Source organism: Olea europaea, chromosome 13 (assembly GCF_002742605.1).
Source record: "Olea europaea var. sylvestris chromosome 13, O_europaea_v1, whole genome shotgun sequence".
Lineage (NCBI taxonomy): Eukaryota > Viridiplantae > Streptophyta > Magnoliopsida > Lamiales > Oleaceae > Olea > Olea europaea.
Genome location: NC_036249.1, coordinates 6051489 through 6070043, shown reverse-complemented (window position 1 = coordinate 6070043; position 18555 = coordinate 6051489). Strand labels below are relative to the sequence as shown.

The 18555-nt window shown below is 36.2% G+C and overlaps 2 protein-coding genes across 5 annotated transcripts; one reads left to right on the top strand and one right to left on the bottom strand.

Moving 5' to 3' along the window:
• Positions 1–13: 13 nt before the first annotated feature.
• On the top strand, positions 14–6865 carry LOC111407419 (cellulose synthase-like protein D3). Of its 4 annotated transcripts, none has more exons than XM_023036873.1 (4): positions 14–253; positions 1548–2449; positions 3405–4212; positions 4905–6865. In XM_023036873.1, exons 2-4 carry the CDS (start codon positions 1593–1595, stop codon positions 6660–6662), a joined length of 3423 nt encoding a protein of 1140 aa, XP_022892641.1. In that variant the 5' UTR covers positions 14–253; positions 1548–1592; the 3' UTR covers positions 6663–6865. The 4 variants fall into 4 exon arrangements, with proteins under 4 accessions (XP_022892641.1, XP_022892642.1, XP_022892644.1 ...); XM_023036874.1 differs by having other exon boundaries at positions 1542–2449; XM_023036876.1 differs by lacking the exon at positions 14–253 and adding an exon at positions 737–1131 and having other exon boundaries at positions 1542–2449.
• A 1868-nt stretch (positions 6866–8733) lies between these two features.
• On the bottom strand, positions 8734–18166 carry LOC111408366 (bZIP transcription factor 16-like). Its single transcript, XM_023038131.1, has 12 exons — positions 16719–18166; positions 16548–16604; positions 16392–16466; positions 12144–12233; positions 11989–12048; positions 11683–11852; positions 11495–11508; positions 10476–10535; positions 9829–9881; positions 9583–9660; positions 9371–9496; positions 8734–9195 (listed from the first exon to the last, which is right to left on the bottom strand). The coding sequence occupies exons 1-12, from the start codon at positions 16791–16793 to the stop codon at positions 9064–9066; spliced, it is 990 nt and encodes a 329-aa protein (XP_022893899.1). The 5' UTR covers positions 16794–18166; the 3' UTR covers positions 8734–9063.
• Between the last annotated feature and the right edge of the window lie 389 nt (positions 18167–18555).

Genomic DNA, 18555 nt, shown 5'->3' with positions numbered 1-18555 from the left:
AAAAAGCTTCAAACAGGCACATGCCGACCTTCTAAATCCTTGAAAAAGTGCACTCTTCTTTCATATCCCCTAAATTTCGTTGTCTGCTCCTATCGTTTTCTCTCTTCCCTTAACCTTTTTCTTTTCCCCTAAGAAAATTGAAATCAAAATGCAGCATCTTCAGCAGCACAATAATTCTCATTGTTAAACAGCTCTTCTGGGTTTACTTCAAGTTTCCACAAACATACATTTTCTTCCACATATAGTAAACAAGGTATAGCAATCCAAGATTCGACTCAGTTTTGTTAGATTCAGATCTTTCATTTTTACCCAGTTAAATGTTAAGATTTTTATGTAAAGATTTGTATATGAATTTTATTTTTTATGGGTTTTGAGGGAAGAGAGAGAATGGGGATAGCCGGTTTGACTGCATTAGGATGTGTGAAAAGTAGTTCATTTTTTTTTATTCTCTTTTTCTTGGTTTGGTGTGTGGAGTTGGTCTATCTACTATGGTACCCAATTTCTGCTCTCTTTTTTTGTTTTGAATTGTTAAGACTTATGATAGCAACTTCTGAAATTTTGAAAATAGAGAGGGAGAGGGTTAGTAGAATTTTGAACTGGTTTTATTATTTTAAGTTTGAAAAAAAATGGAGGTCTGAGTCATAATTGACTTCATATTTGGACCATGTAAGACTTGTTAAAGTTCGATATTTGTTGTATTTGAACTTCATTTTGTATTATCAATGTATGGTACTAATGGATCTCAGTGAAAAATAACACGCATTTGAAAAATATAGTATTTTCTTGGATGTTTCCTACACGTCTTGGCTATGGAGGCGGACTATTTATTTTCATTTTATTATTCTATTTTCAATTCAACTAAAAATGTAATCCACGGAGGTGATATATCTATTTATTTATTTGACTTTTTAAAAGTTCATGATGTAAGTTTTGTGTTTGAAGAAGTCTCTGATTGTCGTCTGATCTGAGTATCTCCTTTTGGGTGTTGGGTTTGTGGGAACTTTCACAAAAAGTTCTGAATCGATATAATGAAACCAACACGGTTCTGTGTAGTTTCTGTGAAGGTTAGGTTCTATCAGGGAAATGTTTTATCAAAGTATTAATCTTCACTCCTGCTTCTCCAGATTATAGGTATATTTTTGTGTGTTCTTATGATTAAAAAACTACACCTTTGTGTGTTTTGGTAGGAAGATTATTGAAATGTTGACCTCAACCTCAAAAGAAGCTGTTATTTGCTTTTCTCTGAAAGAAGAGAAAATGAGTGACTTTACTGGAAAAGAAATGGCTTTGATCAATCAGAATATGTTTTTTTCTCCCTCTCCTTTATTATTTTTCTTTTTTCAAATTCATCTTTATTGGATAATCAATTTTTTATTTAGAGCATTGTTTCTTTGCAGACAAAGAAGAAAAGTGAGGAAAAAAATACAGTTGAAAAAGAGATTTTGAGATCTAAATTTTGATTGTTTATCTTAAACATATTTCTACCTTGTGAATCTTAGCTAATGGACTTCTTTATTTAATTGCTTCTACTACGTATGAAGTTTCAGGTTCTGGTGACGAGTATATAATTAGCTGGTGCAAATTTTGGTAGAATGGCTGCAAAATCATACAGAGCTTCAGAATCACAACCTGGAATTCCTTCAGGTGTGACCTTTTCAAGGAGAACGTCATCGGGTCGTTATGTCAATTTGTCGAGGGATAGCCTTGATAGTGAGATTAGTGGTATTGAATTTTCACACTACACAGTGCAAATACCTCCAACACCCGATAATCAGCCCATGGACCCTTCAATGTCCCAGAGGGTAGAAGAGCAGTATGTATCAAGTTCTTTGTTTACTGGTGGGTATAACAGTGTCACCCGTGCCCACCTGATGGACAAGGTGATCGAGTCTGAGACCACCCATCCTCAGATGGCTGGTGCCAAAGGGTCTTTATGTGCAGTCCCTGGTTGTGATGGAAAAGTCATGAGTGATGAGAGGGGTGAAGATATTCTCCCTTGTGAATGTGATTTTAAGATATGTAGGGATTGTTACATTGATGCAGTGAAAACTGGTGACGGGATCTGTCCAGGTTGTAAAGAGCCTTATAAGAATATGGATTTGGCTGCAAATGATGTGGAGCCTGGTCGGCCTTTGCCTCTTCCATCAAATATTGGGATGTCAAAGATGGAGAGGAGGTTGTCATTGATGAAATCAGCCAACCGGTCAGCGCTAATAAGGAGTCAGTCAGGGCTGAAGAGAAGCCAAACAGGTGTGGATTTTGATCATAACAGATGGTTGTTTGAGACCAAGGGGACTTATGGGTATGGCAATGCTATATGGCCAAATGATGGAGGGTTTGCAAATGACAAAAATGATGAAGCTGGTGAGCCTCCTGAACTTCTCAACAAGCCTTGGAGGCCACTAACCCGCAAACTGAAGATACCAGCTGCGGTACTTAGTCCATATAGGTATATACATGTTTACCATTGTTCTCATTACTGTTTTTATGATTATCATTTTCCTTTATGTTTCTCCTTTGTTCGAAATCCCAGAAATTATGCCCCCGTATGGCCCCCATTCTCATTCTCATTCTTTTTTTCTCTCTTATTTTCAACCACACGATCTTCTATAAAATAATATTATACACAAATCAAAAACTTTTCATTCCTTTTTAACCACACATTTTTCAAAAAAGCACTATTCCAACCATTAAAATTTGCCAAGAATGGGGGCCAAACGAGGGCTATATTGATCACACTTTTCAAGTTAAAATTCTTATATCTACTTTGGAAAATAAGCATTCGTCTTCTGTTTGTTTCCTGATGTATTTGTTTACAACCTTACTGGATTGCATGGATGTAGCATATGTAATTGAAGAGTAAATGCCATTGAGTGGTAATTAGGTTGGGTGCTCTCTTTTTTGCTAATGTCCAGAAAATATATCAACCATCTTAATCTTTTTAACTTAATTTTTGAATTTCATAGAAGTTCCATGGTAATGAAATTACACATGTAACATTATCAATTAATTGATGTTTGCACCCTTTTGTTATGTATGCCATGAGAATGTATACGGACGCCCTACTGGATGTGATCAGTTGCTGATCGTTGTCTGTGTGCATCATTGATGAGTCTTAAACTGGAATTACAGCTGTCTTTTGTTTATTTTTGAAACTAGCTTTTTCGTCTGCTTTGTTTACATGTCCTAGCATTGGTGGAACTAGCCCCTATAAGTTTGTAACTGGGTGTACCCTAAGCCCTTAGGGTAATATAAGCTAATGTTACATTTTTCAATTTTGCAATGTTAATTTTTCCTTAACTTCTAAGCTGTGATTGAGCTATTTTCTTGAATAAGCTTTAAAAATAACATGCTAAGATAAAACCTGATAAACATTTTATTTCTAATAAATATGTATCTTGTAGACTCTTAATCTTAGTCCGTATGGCTGTTCTTGGACTATTTCTTGCATGGAGGATCAGCCACCCCAATGAAGATGCAAGATGGCTATGGTTGATGTCAGTTATCTGTGAGATTTGGTTTGCATTCTCTTGGCTGCTTGACCAGCTTCCGAAGTTGTGCCCCATTAATCGTGCAACTGACCTTAATGTATTGAAAGAAAAATTTGAAACACCCAGTCCTGCCAATCCAGCCGGGAAATCAGATCTTCCAGGAATAGATATATTTGTTTCTACAGCTGATCCTGAAAAAGAACCTCCACTTGTTACTGCAAACACTATTCTTTCAATCCTTGCTGCTGATTACCCAGTTGATAAGCTTTCTTGTTATGTATCTGATGATGGAGGTGCTCTTCTGACATTTGAGGCCATGGCAGAAGCTGCAAGTTTTGCAAACTTGTGGGTACCATTCTGCCGAAAACATGAGATTGAACCAAGAAATCCAGAATCTTACTTTAGCCTGAAAAAGGATCCCTACAAGAATAAGGTGCGCCCAGATTTTGTCAAGGATCGTAGAAGGGTTAAACGTGAATATGACGAATTCAAGGTTCGAATCAATGGGCTTCCTGACTCAATTCGTCGTCGTTCTGATGCCTATAATGCACGTGAAGAAATAAAGGCCATGAAGCTTCAGAGAGAGACTGCTGGGAATGAACCAATGGAACCGGTGAAAGTCCGTAAAGCCACATGGATGGCAGATGGAACCCACTGGCCTGGCACTTGGGTGGTTTCTGCTCCTGAGCACTCTAGAGGTGATCATGCAGGAATTATTCAGGTACGTTCTTACTACAGAGAACTGATGTGGGGCTTTTGGCAGTAGGTCCCCCTCTGCCATTAGCTCACTTGATAACTTATTCTAGAATCTAGACATCTTCTCTTACTAAGTTATGCTTATTGCAGTTGGTGTTTAGATGAATTTAGACTTCGTCTGCCATTTATTGATGCTTTCTGGTTATTTCATGTTTGTCCAATTAATTGGTATTTGGAGGACTGAAGTGCTTTCTCCTACTATTTATTCACTGTTCAAGTCCTTGGACTTTCCTCTGGATGATCAATGTCTATGGTTGTGTAACGATGCATCATGGATTACTGCCATCTGCTGAGTCTGTCATGTAGCTTGATCCACAATTATTTACTTTTTTGTACTATCTTGTTGGACAATTTGTGTCAAATTATTCTTCAAATGGTGTTGTTGTAGAACACTTTGTCTAGGTCTGCTTTTAGTGGCATCATCTGCAGTTTGGCATCTTCAATGTTTAACCAAACGCCACCTCATAAAATTTTGTGGAAAGGCTCGTTATATGTTTAATCATATGAATGTGTAAAAGTGATGCTTTATGGGGCAACTAGGCCCCTTTGATGGGTCATGTGGCCCGTTTGAAAGCACATTATCAGTTTTTTGTATCTTTAAGAGTACAAACTATACTATATGCTGTTGATTAGCTTACTAGAAATCTTGTTCTGCAGGTAATGTTAAAACCTCCAAGTGATGAACCTCTACACGGAACAACCGTTGACAATAGTCCACTTGATTTTACCGAAGTTGACATTCGGCTTCCCATGCTTGTCTATCTTTCACGTGAAAAGCGACCTGGATATGATCACAATAAGAAGGCTGGGGCAATGAATGCATTGGTTCGAGCCTCAGCCATCATGTCCAATGGCCCTTTCATACTTAACCTCGACTGTGATCACTACATCTACAACTCTGAGGCAGTAAGAGAAGGCATGTGTTTTATGATGGACCGAGGTGGAGACCGCATTTGTTACGTCCAGTTTCCTCAGAGATTCGAAGGAATAGATCCATCTGACCGCTACGCAAATCACAACACCGTTTTCTTCGATGTTAACATGAGGGCTTTAGATGGGCTTCAGGGTCCAGTTTATGTGGGCACTGGGTGCCTCTTTCGCAGGACTGCCCTTTATGGTTTTGATCCACCACGGTCAAAAGATTACCACTCGGGCTGCTGCAGCTGCTGTTTTCCTCGTCCTAAGGAAGGTGTTTCTATTTCTTCTGCACCTGATGAGCATCGCGGACTTAGAATGGGGGATTCTGATGATGAGCAAATGAATCCTTCTCTTTATTCTAAAAGATTTGGAAATTCAAGTTTCCTTGTTGATTCTATTCCAGTGGCAGAATTCCAAGGCAGGCCACTAGCTGATCACCCTGCGGTGAAGAATGGACGACCTCCTGGTGCTCTAACCATACCTAGGGAACTCCTCGATGCGTCTACTGTTGCTGAAGCAATTAGCGTCATCTCATGTTGGTATGAAGATAAAACTGAGTGGGGCAATCGGGTTGGGTGGATTTATGGATCTGTGACTGAAGATGTGGTAACTGGTTATAGAATGCACAATCGAGGTTGGCGATCTATATATTGTGTCACTAAAAGGGATGCTTTCCGTGGCACTGCACCAATAAATCTGACAGACAGGCTTCACCAAGTCCTTCGATGGGCCACTGGTTCTGTCGAGATTTTCTTCTCGCGCAATAATGCGTTACTGGCTAGTCCCAAGATGAAGCTTCTACAGAGAATTGCTTACCTTAATGTCGGTATATATCCTTTCACTTCTGTGTTTCTCATTGTCTACTGCTTCCTCCCTGCGCTGTCGCTCTTTTCTGGTCAATTTATTGTCCAGACTCTGAACGTGACATTCCTCACCTACCTCCTGGTCATCACCTTGACCCTTTGCATGTTGGCTGTGCTTGAGATCAAATGGTCGGGCATTGCTTTGGAAGAGTGGTGGCGAAACGAGCAATTCTGGTTGATTGGAGGCACAAGTGCTCATCTTGCTGCTGTACTCCAGGGGCTACTGAAGGTGATTGCTGGGATAGAGATCTCATTTACCTTGACATCAAAATCTGCCGGTGATGATAATGATGATGACTATGCCGATCTCTACATCATAAAATGGTCATCCTTAATGATACCGCCCATTACAATCATGATGACTAACCTGATCGCAATAGCAGTTGGTTTTAGCCGGACAATCTATAGTGCCATACCCCAGTGGAGCCGTTTGATCGGAGGTGTATTCTTTAGCTTCTGGGTCTTAGCACATCTGTATCCCTTCGCAAAAGGATTGATGGGAAGAAGAGGAAGGACGCCAACAATTGTATTTGTATGGTCGGGACTTATTGCGATTACCATTTCCCTCCTTTGGGTTGCGATCAACCCCCCGGCTGGCAATAATCAAATCGGAGGATCCTTCCAGTTTCCATGACACGGCTCAACTGGTAAATACCCTTTCTTGTTTAACTGGCTGCCCTGTATTGGTTTGTTATCTTGCAACTTGAGCAGAGACTTGGTTTTCCATTTTTTTTCTTTTCTGTTTATCTCCCTTAAATCTTCAGTGAAAGATACATTCATTGTAATTCAGAAACTTGGGGAGTTGAAATAGTTACTATTCTTTCTTTCTTTTCAGTATATGCTAAGAGCTTTGAGAAAATTCATGCAAGAGTTGGTTTAGTTACAGAACAACATATTCATTAAAAAATATATTTAGAAACATAAGAGTAAAATAAAAAATAACAATAATAAGAGTTGAGGTTTTGCCATCCCTACTATTTTCACAAGAGTTATTAGAGTTGTATAAATGTACAGTCTCCTCACATGGGGGGATCTCGCAAATAAAATATTCAACGTAGGGTGAGAGGGCTGTGTAACTTGACTTGGTGTACGCAAGGGTGTACACCAAGTATTGTTCATTTCACAAAGAACGTGAAATTGATTTATGTGTAACTAGTTGTTGAGAGTAAGCAAGTTGCCTTCATTCAATAGATTTGTGGTTGAGTCGACAATGTTTGCTCTCTTTTTCATTTTTGCTTCTTCGTGTCCGTTTATATTGCAAAGCTGGTCATTGCAAGTTTAATAGATGAAAATAGGGGTACAATCAAAATAATTTTTATTTTTACTTTTTTCGATTTTCTTTTTTGTTGTCTAGTTTGAGAAATTGTTGACGTAATGGCTAATTTTGAATGAACCTAATATAAAAAGTAGTGATTTGATGACAAACAAAGTACTTACTATTTGCGTGTAACGTGAAATTGAGTTTGCAATTTGAGCAACTGAGAAAATTAAGGTGTAGAACATGAATTTAAATATTAGCAAAAAATAAAAAAAAAATGAAGGCTTTAAAATGTCGGAATAAAATACAAAATCAACAAACACATAATTTTGCAAAATTTAATGAAAATAGCTCGCAATTTTCATTTATTTTTTATTTGTTATTATGTAAAATTAAATTCATTAAATTAAAAAAGATGATAATTTTTTAAATCAATTATATCCCTTCAAATAAAAATAAAAATTTTACATTTTTCTTTACAGCCTATTCGGACAAAAGGTCACAATCACCTTTTACATGTGTTTATGTCAAAATGATTCACGTTGGTAAATATGGAACAATTGTCAAAACATTATTTGAGATGGTTTATCACTTTTTAATATTATTTCCCTATTAATTTGATTGCACAACAATACAGATATAGTGATTTTCTTTGTAATTGTTCAACCCAATAATTTAAATTTAAATACAAAAATTAAACATTAATCACTATAATCAAATGCTAAAAAGGACTAAATCACATGGGCTACAATCCGATCCAGTTTTCCCCTTATATCTGTCGCCAATTAGAGTGAAATTTTATTACAATACATTTTATTTATGAATAATTTTTCTTACTTTCATGCAAATTTTTACTTTTAAATGATTTATTATTTTTTTTTTTTTTTTACTTGTATTCAATTTTTTTATTCATAATTAACTTTTACTTGTACGCTAGTTTTAGACTCAAAAAGTTGACTCAAAAAGTTGACTATTGGTACAATGTACATCATATAATACAGTGTTTGATGTTACTCTATATAAAAATAATCTGCAAGTATTAAAATAGGGAAAGGCTAGAAGAACAGGGGGCTGACCGCCCCGTGACAGAAACCCCACAGATAGGAGGGGTCCCGCACGAAAAAATGGGACTCCACTCCCCTATTGTGGGGTTTCCGTCAGGGAGGCGGTCAGCCCCTCTATTTTCCCAACATTTCCCATTAAAATATCAATTAAACTACTTTGCCAGAATTTTTTTAACATAATGATTGACATCCTCCCACAACGCATGAACCCCACGTGAATAAAAAAGTCCAAAAAAGAAGTGAATCCCTCAATAATGTGAGTATCGATCATCTATTATGTCAAAAAATTATGTCACCATAACATTGTTAAAATATATGTATACATGAAATTTTCAGCTCTTGTATTCTTGTAAATATAAGTATATTACTATCTAAACCCACCATCATATAACGTATTAATTATATATCAATGGTTAAAGGAGGATAAGCACCAATTCTCTCTCCCAGTAGCATTTTCACAAACAATATTCAGCACACAAATGTAACATAGATTAAGGTCGTTACCTTCCTTGACAGAACGAGGGTAAACCTTAATTTTCCAGTTACATACCATCCACATTCCTCAACCATAAAACATTGGTTGAAATGAGAAATGATGGGTAAAATTTGAGCACGTTTTGACGCTAAAAACTCAGATTTTGATGAATTTTAAACTACACGCTACACAAATTTAGGTTTCCTGTAAACTATCGGTTAGGGTTAAGCCTTGTACTTCATTTTGGACGACTTAATTGAGCACTTTGAATATGCTCCGCTTGCCCAGAATTCTGAGAATCGTGGCCTGCATTTTGGTCATCCCGACTGGATATTGGATCTTCTTCTTCTGGAAATTCACCAAGTCTCTCCTGCAGAACCATATTTACTCAGTACAGAAATAAAAAAGAGAATTTACAGAAACATGTGGAACACTGTATCCATATCATTATATATTTTAGTGGAATCAGTATCAAACGTGATCATTTGCTTTATGCTTTCTTGCTTTGCAATAAGTAAAACTGTAATCTAAGCATTAGACAACACCTTGAGAGCTGCATTCTGAGCAAGAAGCTGCTCATACTCACTCCTAATACGAGTCACCTCTGCTCCAAGAGACGCATTTTCTTCTTTCATAGCTTCAGCACGCTGGGCCAGTACATCACATTCTGCCTGAGCCCCGCGTACAGAAACAAAAAGCATCAGGGATGAAATCATAACAGGCTAAGCGACTTAAAAGTCGGAAATAACTGTTTGACCTGTTTTCGCAGTCTGGATCGACGAGCTGATTCTCTGTTTGACTGCTTCCTTCTCTGTCTTTTGAGCTCTCTATCATCCTGAACTCGAGGAAAGGTAAAGGTGTTCGGTCATAACCACTGAAGGAGATGAATTAGGACAGATAAATTCTTCTATCATAACAAAGATAATGCAGATATCCAATTACACACCAGTGTTGCCCATAAGCAATTGCAAAATAGTCTATCTACAGGGTAATTACTACTGACATTGATCATTTTGCAGGTCCCCTCGCCTACATCTGCTCCCGTTGGATTTGATTTTTAATGGTTTTGCTTGCTTTGCATCTTTTCTTTACGTTCATTTGATTCTTCCCAACATTTACAGGTAGTGTCTGAAGGATGATAGAAACAAAAATGAATTGAAAAATGTTCTGTCTAAGGAACTGAAGTCAAGACTCACTTGTACTATAACATGTTACGCCCCAAAACTCAAACAGTGTCAGAAGACAACACTGAAGATGTAGGCTTAAGAAAATACTATTTTTTTCTATATTTTCACTACGCCAAAATGGTTATACTCATGCCACTAGTTCACTACCTCTATAGCACGGACACTTTAATTAAGATAGCATGTCCGTGTCTGACATGATACCAACACTCCTCGGACACTCTTACCATAAATATTTTTCACTGTTTATTAAAAATATTATATATTTTTAATTCAAAATTATTAGTAAATAACAAATAGGTACTCATATTTAAAAGATTTCGACCCAAAAAAAAAACTAATAACAAGTGTAAAACTAAATTTATGCTATATAAATGAAGATTTTTATAGATTTTAATCAACGTGTCATGTCGTTACTTTTTTGAAAAATCACGTGTCGACTCGACACGTATCGCGTCGAACACACGTATCCGCATCGGTGCATCATAGTTCACTACAGAAGCAACTTCCCCCAACCTTTCAGAGACTTGCATTCAGTATTATAGATGAATAGATTCAGAGTAAAGCCGTGGTAGTTACTAGCTGCTGCTATTTCAGAGACCATTAGATCAAAGATCAACATTTGTGTTTCAAAATTGTACTTGTTATATGCATGTTGACGTCCAAAAATAAAATATTTACCGCGTATGAAAAAAATTAGCTGGTGCTTATGAAATGTAATTCAATTGTCTCATTTCTGTGTTGGAGTTCTTTGTAATTGTTCCGGGAGAATTTTCAGATATTAAAAAACGAGTGGAGCAGATTAAGAAAACGAAAAGCGATCAAGTCAGTGCTATTGGAAAATAGTTAGTCTAGGGACTATCGACAATGTGAATGAATATTATTTTTAATTTTTTCTTGTGAATGTTCTCTAACTTGGATTGAAGTATATAATAACAATGGTGGACGTGGGCCTTAATCAGCATATGCCTCATCTCACGAGACATCAAAATACGTGGCCAATCGCAATTTCCTGTTATAACATTGACAGGTCAATGTAAAGACATGTAGATTTATTAACTTCGTCATAATGTGCGAGTCCACAAAAGTGGAATGTACCATGCCATAACAAAAAAGCTAGATAAGCAGGTATTGTTGCCACATTCTATGTTCAACAATAAAACCCTGCCTACAAAAGCATATTAATTCAATTGCAGCAAGTGTTAACGGCAAAAGGAAAATATAGTAATGTATTCGGTTAAAATCAACATTAACAATCAGATAAGCTGTGTAGCTTGAACTCAGGTGCGTGTGTCGGATACGGGTATATATACTAGGAGTCAGATTCTTTTCTATTCTATATAAACACTAGAATATGGGAATAAAGCGAAAAAGGATTCAAATTTCGGACAAGGGTATGTGGGTATGTCTTGAGAGAGTATACCAAAGGGAGAGTGGTCAAATACCTCCCTTCCCCACCCACTCACCCCAAATAAAAGTACATACACATACTAATATTTCTATTAAGTTAGGAAAAAAAGCGCATTCACAATCACACATACATAAGTAAACAGAAACAAAAATTACACATCCAAAGAAGTAAACACAACAGCAATTTTCAGGATCATTTTAACACCTAATACTGGAACTTATTTATGACCATTCCCTTTGTTTGTTTCACAGATTTACTCTACCTTTTGGAATAGACCCCATTTGCAGATGCTCCTGATGTTTTACCGGGTTCAATGTTCTTTCCAGTAATCATGTTCAAAGAGCCCAAACGTCCCTTCGATCTTTTGATGGGAAGTTTTTCCTTCCCCTCAGATGACTTGCCATCCAACTCCATGTTTCCAGGTGTGTTGCCCTATTATTAAATATAAAACATTGTCCAATTAATTTATGGAAAGGCTCAATCAGTAGCAGCAATGGAAATAGTGCACATTCTTAGAAAGAAAAAAATGTAAAAAAGGAAGGGAAATCAAAGGGTGAAGACAACTCACAGAAGCTTCAGCAATACCATTTGGAGAAGACATGGCAAAAGGACTGAAAGGATAAGACCCCTAATTTAGTTTAAAGCAGAATAAAAAAGAGTTAGGCCCAGTTGAGGAATATGATTTTAAATAAAACTAAAACAACATAATCAACAAGAAAATACCGGAGGCATAGTTGGATGTGCATATATACCCCCATGAGGATACATAGCGACATATGGATGTGGAGGAGTACCGTATGGTGGCATAAATTGCTGTAAGATAAGTTCAAATAAAAATTAATGAATACAACTTGGGGAACATAAAGTCTAAAGGGTATAGGTATAATAGAATAGGAATAAAAAATTAAACCAACATAAAAAATTCTAGAGACTCATCTCTCTGAAGTATCAAGGACAAACCAAAAAAAGTGGTTTAATATGCTTCAATGCATGATATTCATCCCTTCAAAATGTCAAGTAGCGAAATTCTCACCAAAGGTCTTAAAAAACGTCCATCTAAACCCAAAATTATTAAGCTGCAAATGGTGGTTGTATTTGAGCCAACTTGAGGGGGAGTGATGAAAAGGCCGGTATGTACACTCACGGATAGCAAATCCCGTAGCTGGTAAACTATCAATTGTTACCTATTTTAAAATACTCTTGAGTTTTTGGCTGTTAAGGGAATATAATTAGTGATTTCCCACATTTCCCATTTTTGCAAATTATTTATTTCCTACTATGTAACCCTAGAATAGGACTATATGTGTTGTAACATTTCCTATCTGAAGACAAAACGATATTACCCAATTTGCATCAGAGTTTGCCACTGTGAGAAATTACCTAACAGTACTTTGATCTTTTCTTGCCCTTTAGAGGGATCATAAATTTTCTCTCCTAATGTTTCTTATTATTCCTCAAAATTATTTAATGGCAAATTAAAATGAGTTAGAAATTAGTTGCAAGGAATTCATATATGCAGAACTGGCGACATGGGTATTATATGGTTGAGAAAATTATTCATTGAGAATTTAAAAAAGAAAAAGATGTTATATGTGTGGAGGAAGATTATTGTGGTGTCTACAATAACATAGAGTTATAAAGCTAGTGATTCACAATAAACTAGGGATGAGACTTATTAAAGCATATATCAAGGTGTAATCTACAGACCTCACAAAACTATAAACCACTCAGAAAATTAATGGAAAAGTAAAGAGGAAGTGCAAGATTTGAAAATGATGTCTATTGATTTAGAAAAAGCATAGCAAGAGTGCATAAGAAAATGTTATGGTATGTGACGAAGAGAAAATGAAAGTTCATTAGATATGTCAACATCATTAAGGACATGTATGATGAAGCAATATGTGGTGGCCATAGTACACACAACTACAAGCTTATACCAGGATTCTATCTTAAGTCTTCATTTCTTTACTTCATCATGGATAAGCTTACAAGACATACCAAGAATAAGGTTCCTTGATGTATGTTATTTGCTGTTAACATATGTTAAGCAGAATTAGAACTAAGATGGAGTACATGAAATGTCCTTTTAATCATAATCGAAATAAGGATGATGATGAAGTCTATAGAGGACTATGTTTAATGTTTAAGTTCAATTAAAACAAGGACAAGAAGAGAATCAAAAGCATATTATTAGATTGGGTAGCATGACGTAGAGAAGTACACAGGAGTTTTATGTGGTAGAAAAAACCCCCTAGAAGGTTAAAAATAAGTTTATGAAATGATTATTGGACCAGCAATGCATTTTAGTAAGTGTGTTGGGTTGTCAAAATGTAATTTTGTCCATATGATAAGGGGAAATATGTAAGATGAATGAGGCGTACCAGAAAAGATAAGATAAAGAGTATTTATGCTAGCAAAGGGAGGTGACACTAATTGAAGATAACTTGAGAAAATGATAATTAGATAGTAAGGTCACGTCTTACAGACCTAAAAAAGCTTTCGTTCACATTAGTGAATAAATCATATTAAAACAGTGAAAAAAAGGAATATATCAAAACTGATACAATCTGATGTGTTTGCAAGGTATATGATTACACTGGATTTTCTTGTTGATGCAGCAATCAGATCCAGTGGCCAAATAAAAGTCTTGTTTTTCTTCTCTCCAACTCATTGCAACCTACACACGTCTTCCCAAAATAACTTCATACATCATCAAACCACTTATTCTTCAAATCCAACCATTAATTCTAAATCTTCGAAACTTACAACAAAACTTCTGTAACATACAAAGAGCCTAGGGCTACTGCTCCCCTAAACGGTCCTAATAGTGTCCCAAATCCTTCGGAGATATAGGGAAAAATGCATTCTTTTCTCAAAACTTTCAGAACAAACGTCAATTCTCTTAATAATCCTAATATACTTTTATACTATTCCTTCCTCCCCTAACCTTGCATCATCCTCCAATACCACCACCTTTCCTCTCCCATACAGCTACCTACCCTACTCCCTGCAACTGATTTTCCTCTCCCTCCTCCTTCCCCCCATTTTTTTTTTCTCACAGCTCTCCATCTCATTTCCTCTATTTTTCTTCCTTCTATTTTGGAGTTCAGCAGCCCTGGTTACAAAAAACTGCGTAGGAAACAGGATAGGGACACAGGGGTTATGGAGACCAGGGGAGGGGGGCAACAAGGGCAGAGTCAGCATCAGAAGGGGGACAGGGGATAGCAAGGGTGGGATGGGGTCAAGAAAATGATGAATACGAGAAGAACAGTAAGGCTACACAAGACATTTGATGTCAAAAGAAAGCCTTTTTTAAAACGAAAAATTTTCAAACTTGGATTTTTTTCAATTTGACTAGTGAAAGGGGAGAATAAAAACCAACCCCGTTCCATATCAAGCACAAGATCTAATAAACTACCATCAGGCATCAAGTTGATGTAATGCCCACCACATTTTCAACTTTCCAGAGTTGTCCTACCTCACAGGGTTATCTATAAGAACAACATGATCGGATTCTCCAACTAGATGGACGCTCTTATGCTCGGACTCTTCGAAATAGTCGGAGTACCCGTGTTGGACACGACACATGGGTATGGAATATGTGTCGGATCTTTCAAGTCTCAATCGGAAACTTCGTCGTTTTAGCTTCTTCTTCTTTCTTCCTTTTTTTTTCTTTTCCTTTCCTTTCCCTTCTCTTTCATAGTTTTGCTCTATTCAAACCTAGCGTCGCCGCCGAGAGGGTGGAAAAAGGCGGCGGCGCTAGTTTTTCCTTCTTTTTTTCTTCTTTATTTTTTCTTTCCAATTTCTTCCTTTTTTCCCTTCTTTCCCTCTCTGTATCGATGATTTAAAGTTTTGTTTGTATAAAATGAAAATAGGTTTCATATAGTACTTCACTAAGTCGAAATTGCAATCAAGTCCCTCATTTTTTTATTTTATATAACAATTAGTAATTTCCATAATTAAAAACTAAACCCCAAATTTCTATTTTATTCGTCTTTAACCCCTTATCAATAGCCATTTCTTTCTTTGTGAATAATTGATTTTGTCTATTCAATATGATATTTTGGATTAATAAAAAAATTGAAGTTTGAAAGACGTATCCGTGTCCTAAATTTGGACTCTTTTCAACCATGTCCCCATATCCAACATTTTAGAAAATAAAAAATCCTATGCTTAGATACGTACCCATTCCCGATGCCCGTACCCGAGTTTGAGCATCATATAATGGAGATCATAATAAGAATATAAATAGAGATAGATTTCAATTAAGATTTTATAATAAGAATTTCATTTAAAGTATAATTCATTTAGATTTGATTAGATTAGTTTTGATATATTGATATTATTAGAAGTTTATTTCCTTTGAACTTCTTTCAGCTTATTTGCTCCACAAATAGAGTGGCTTATTCAATGTAATAGACAACCTTGATATATGAATAAACATTGATTTTCCTCATACCCTCAATTCTTCTCTTCTTTGCACCCCTTTCTCTTCTGATACTTAATTGTTCATTGTCAAATTATGCGCATCCTGTGTCACTACTTCACAGGCTTTCAAATAAGAATGTTATATTATTTGGATTCTCAATCAAAACTAGCCCCCAATAGATGAAAATAGCAGAATTTCCAACAAGAGGTCAACAAGACGACAATTTTGGTTAGGAGACCATTGAGAAATGTGTAGGGACACACTTCCTTAGAAATGTGTAAGACACAGTTTACAAGCAACCAGGTAAAACATATGGTCCACGTAGACAAATGAAAAAGCTCAGTAAAAGTAAGTAGTCAAGTTGATCGGCTGAATTAAACTTACTACATTCTTATTTTTATTTTTCCTTTTTCAGCTTTTTAGTTAATAAATTTAGATTTCTTTTGTTGAGCAGAATTCCCAGTAGCTTTATGATGAATGTATGTGACAGTTGGCATGCATCACCTACTGAGCCAATACCAAACGTAAATAGGAAAATATACCTGAATTCCCCACATATACGGGTGTGCCTGAGGACTTGACGCCAAGAATCCAGTTGGAGGCATTGGAGAATATGCCTGCACAAATAACCAACACCCTATAATAATAATAAAAAAGGAGGCATAAAGTCCAAGTGGCTTTCGTTTAGAAACTTAAACCTGAAAGCCAGACCAGTCGCCAGTAACCGTGCCTGAGGCCGTAGCTGAAGGCTGCTCCTAGAAATTCCCACCCAAAAATAACAAAAATAAGTAACTGAAAATTTTCATTTCTGCTATTGCTACAAGCCTACAACTAACATGCATGAAAAAATAGTCCGTGTATCATATTACCTGTAAAGTAGGAGTTTTGGGCTCCTTTGCTTCCTTCCCCTCCTTAGAGGATTTGTCCATCTCATTACTACCCATGGTTTCAACTATGCGACCTCCTCAAATATCAAAACCATGCTGTTACAGAAACATTACAGCCATATTCAAAAAGTTCAATAGAATCACCAATTTAGAGTTCAAATAAATATGCATAGATATCTAGATGCATTAACACTTGGGGAAAAAGACAACTCAGTTAAAAAGTTAATTTGAAAATTGGTCCATTAAAGATATGGTTTAAATACTTAGCCCCTGTTTGGTGGGAGTTAGAATCAGATTTGTAATACATTTTGTTAAAAGTTGATAAAATGTGTGGTTAAAAAGTTGTGTGACTCATCAAATATATGGCTAAAACTAATTGCTAACTTTGACTAAGATTAAATCTAGTTTTGAATCCCTACCAAACATGTGCTTAATTTTTGAAAGCCATTTTTCGACCCCAAACGTTTTTGGGATGCCACTAATAAACAACAAATGATAAGTGTTTTTCCTTGAGGGGAGCGATTCTTAGAGGCTATTCCACGAGGTTATATTCCCACTTCAGTCAATCGGAAAGACAAAACAAGGGAAATTTTCTCAGGGGAGCACCCTTTTCCAGGTAATGCAGAAACCATTTTGGCACCTTATCAACAAGAAATAAATCTTTTTCAAGCCTCAGAAATGCTAAGATGTAATACTATACATACCTGTTCTCTATATCACATATACACAAATAGATTCTACTGAGAGCCTAAGGACAGGACATTCTAGTGATAATTCTTCATATGTTTAGATTAAAATGAACACTGTTCGAGCAAATATAATAGCTATCAACTCATTTTCCATGATAGTCCATCATTACACAAAGGTTTCCACAAAACATAAACCAAAATATGAAAATTATGCTTGGAAGTCACATAAGTTTACACAGACACAAAAAGTTACATGTACAATCATTCGCTTACCTTAAAACGAAATAAAATAAAATAAAATAATAATATTTTAAACACTCGAAGCCTAAGATAATCGTGAAACTCCACATAAGTATTAAAATGGTTAAAAACGAAAAAAGGGCTGCGCTTGATGAAGTTCAAATACAAATTACCGAAAAAAAAAACCAGCGGTGACTCGGTGAGTCTGAACACAATGAGTCAATTTAGCTACACAAAAAAGCTCAAAACGACCTTTTCTTTAACTACAAAGAATACCCAGATGAACGTATACCCAAAACGATATATCTACAAAGAAAAATGGTGTATATATAATTGGCAAAATTCAATTTCTGGGCAAAACATATGGAAGCTTTGACGTTGAAGAGAAAGTAAATAAATTTCTGAAAAAAAAATTATAGAGAAAATTTTAGGGCTTTGTTTGCTAGATCGTCGACATGGTTGTTTGTCGTTGTCCCCACAATTTACAGAGAGATGGGAGTAGCTGAACTGTTGGCCGTGCATATATCAAGTAGGTTGATGATCGTGATCAGATCAACGGCTGAGATGATTTGATGTGCCGTTACTGTATAACGAATAGCCATTTTGTACAAATGGTCCCTCACTTATGGGCCCCCGTGTGATTTCAGTCCCTTCTCGTTTTCTCTTGGCACCTATTGCTGCAAACATGAAATATCTGATCTAATGCTCCCTGTGCTTGGTGGATTTTTTTTTGCTCTTTGGACTTCTCATGCATCTTAATAGATTAGCTCTCATTTCTCATGCATGCCAAAAAGGCGACGTCGGATGTATGAAAGTCATCTAATGATCGAATTAAAATAAAAGTAGATACATATATAACTCTGTCTATTGAAGATAAATTTTCATTTCTA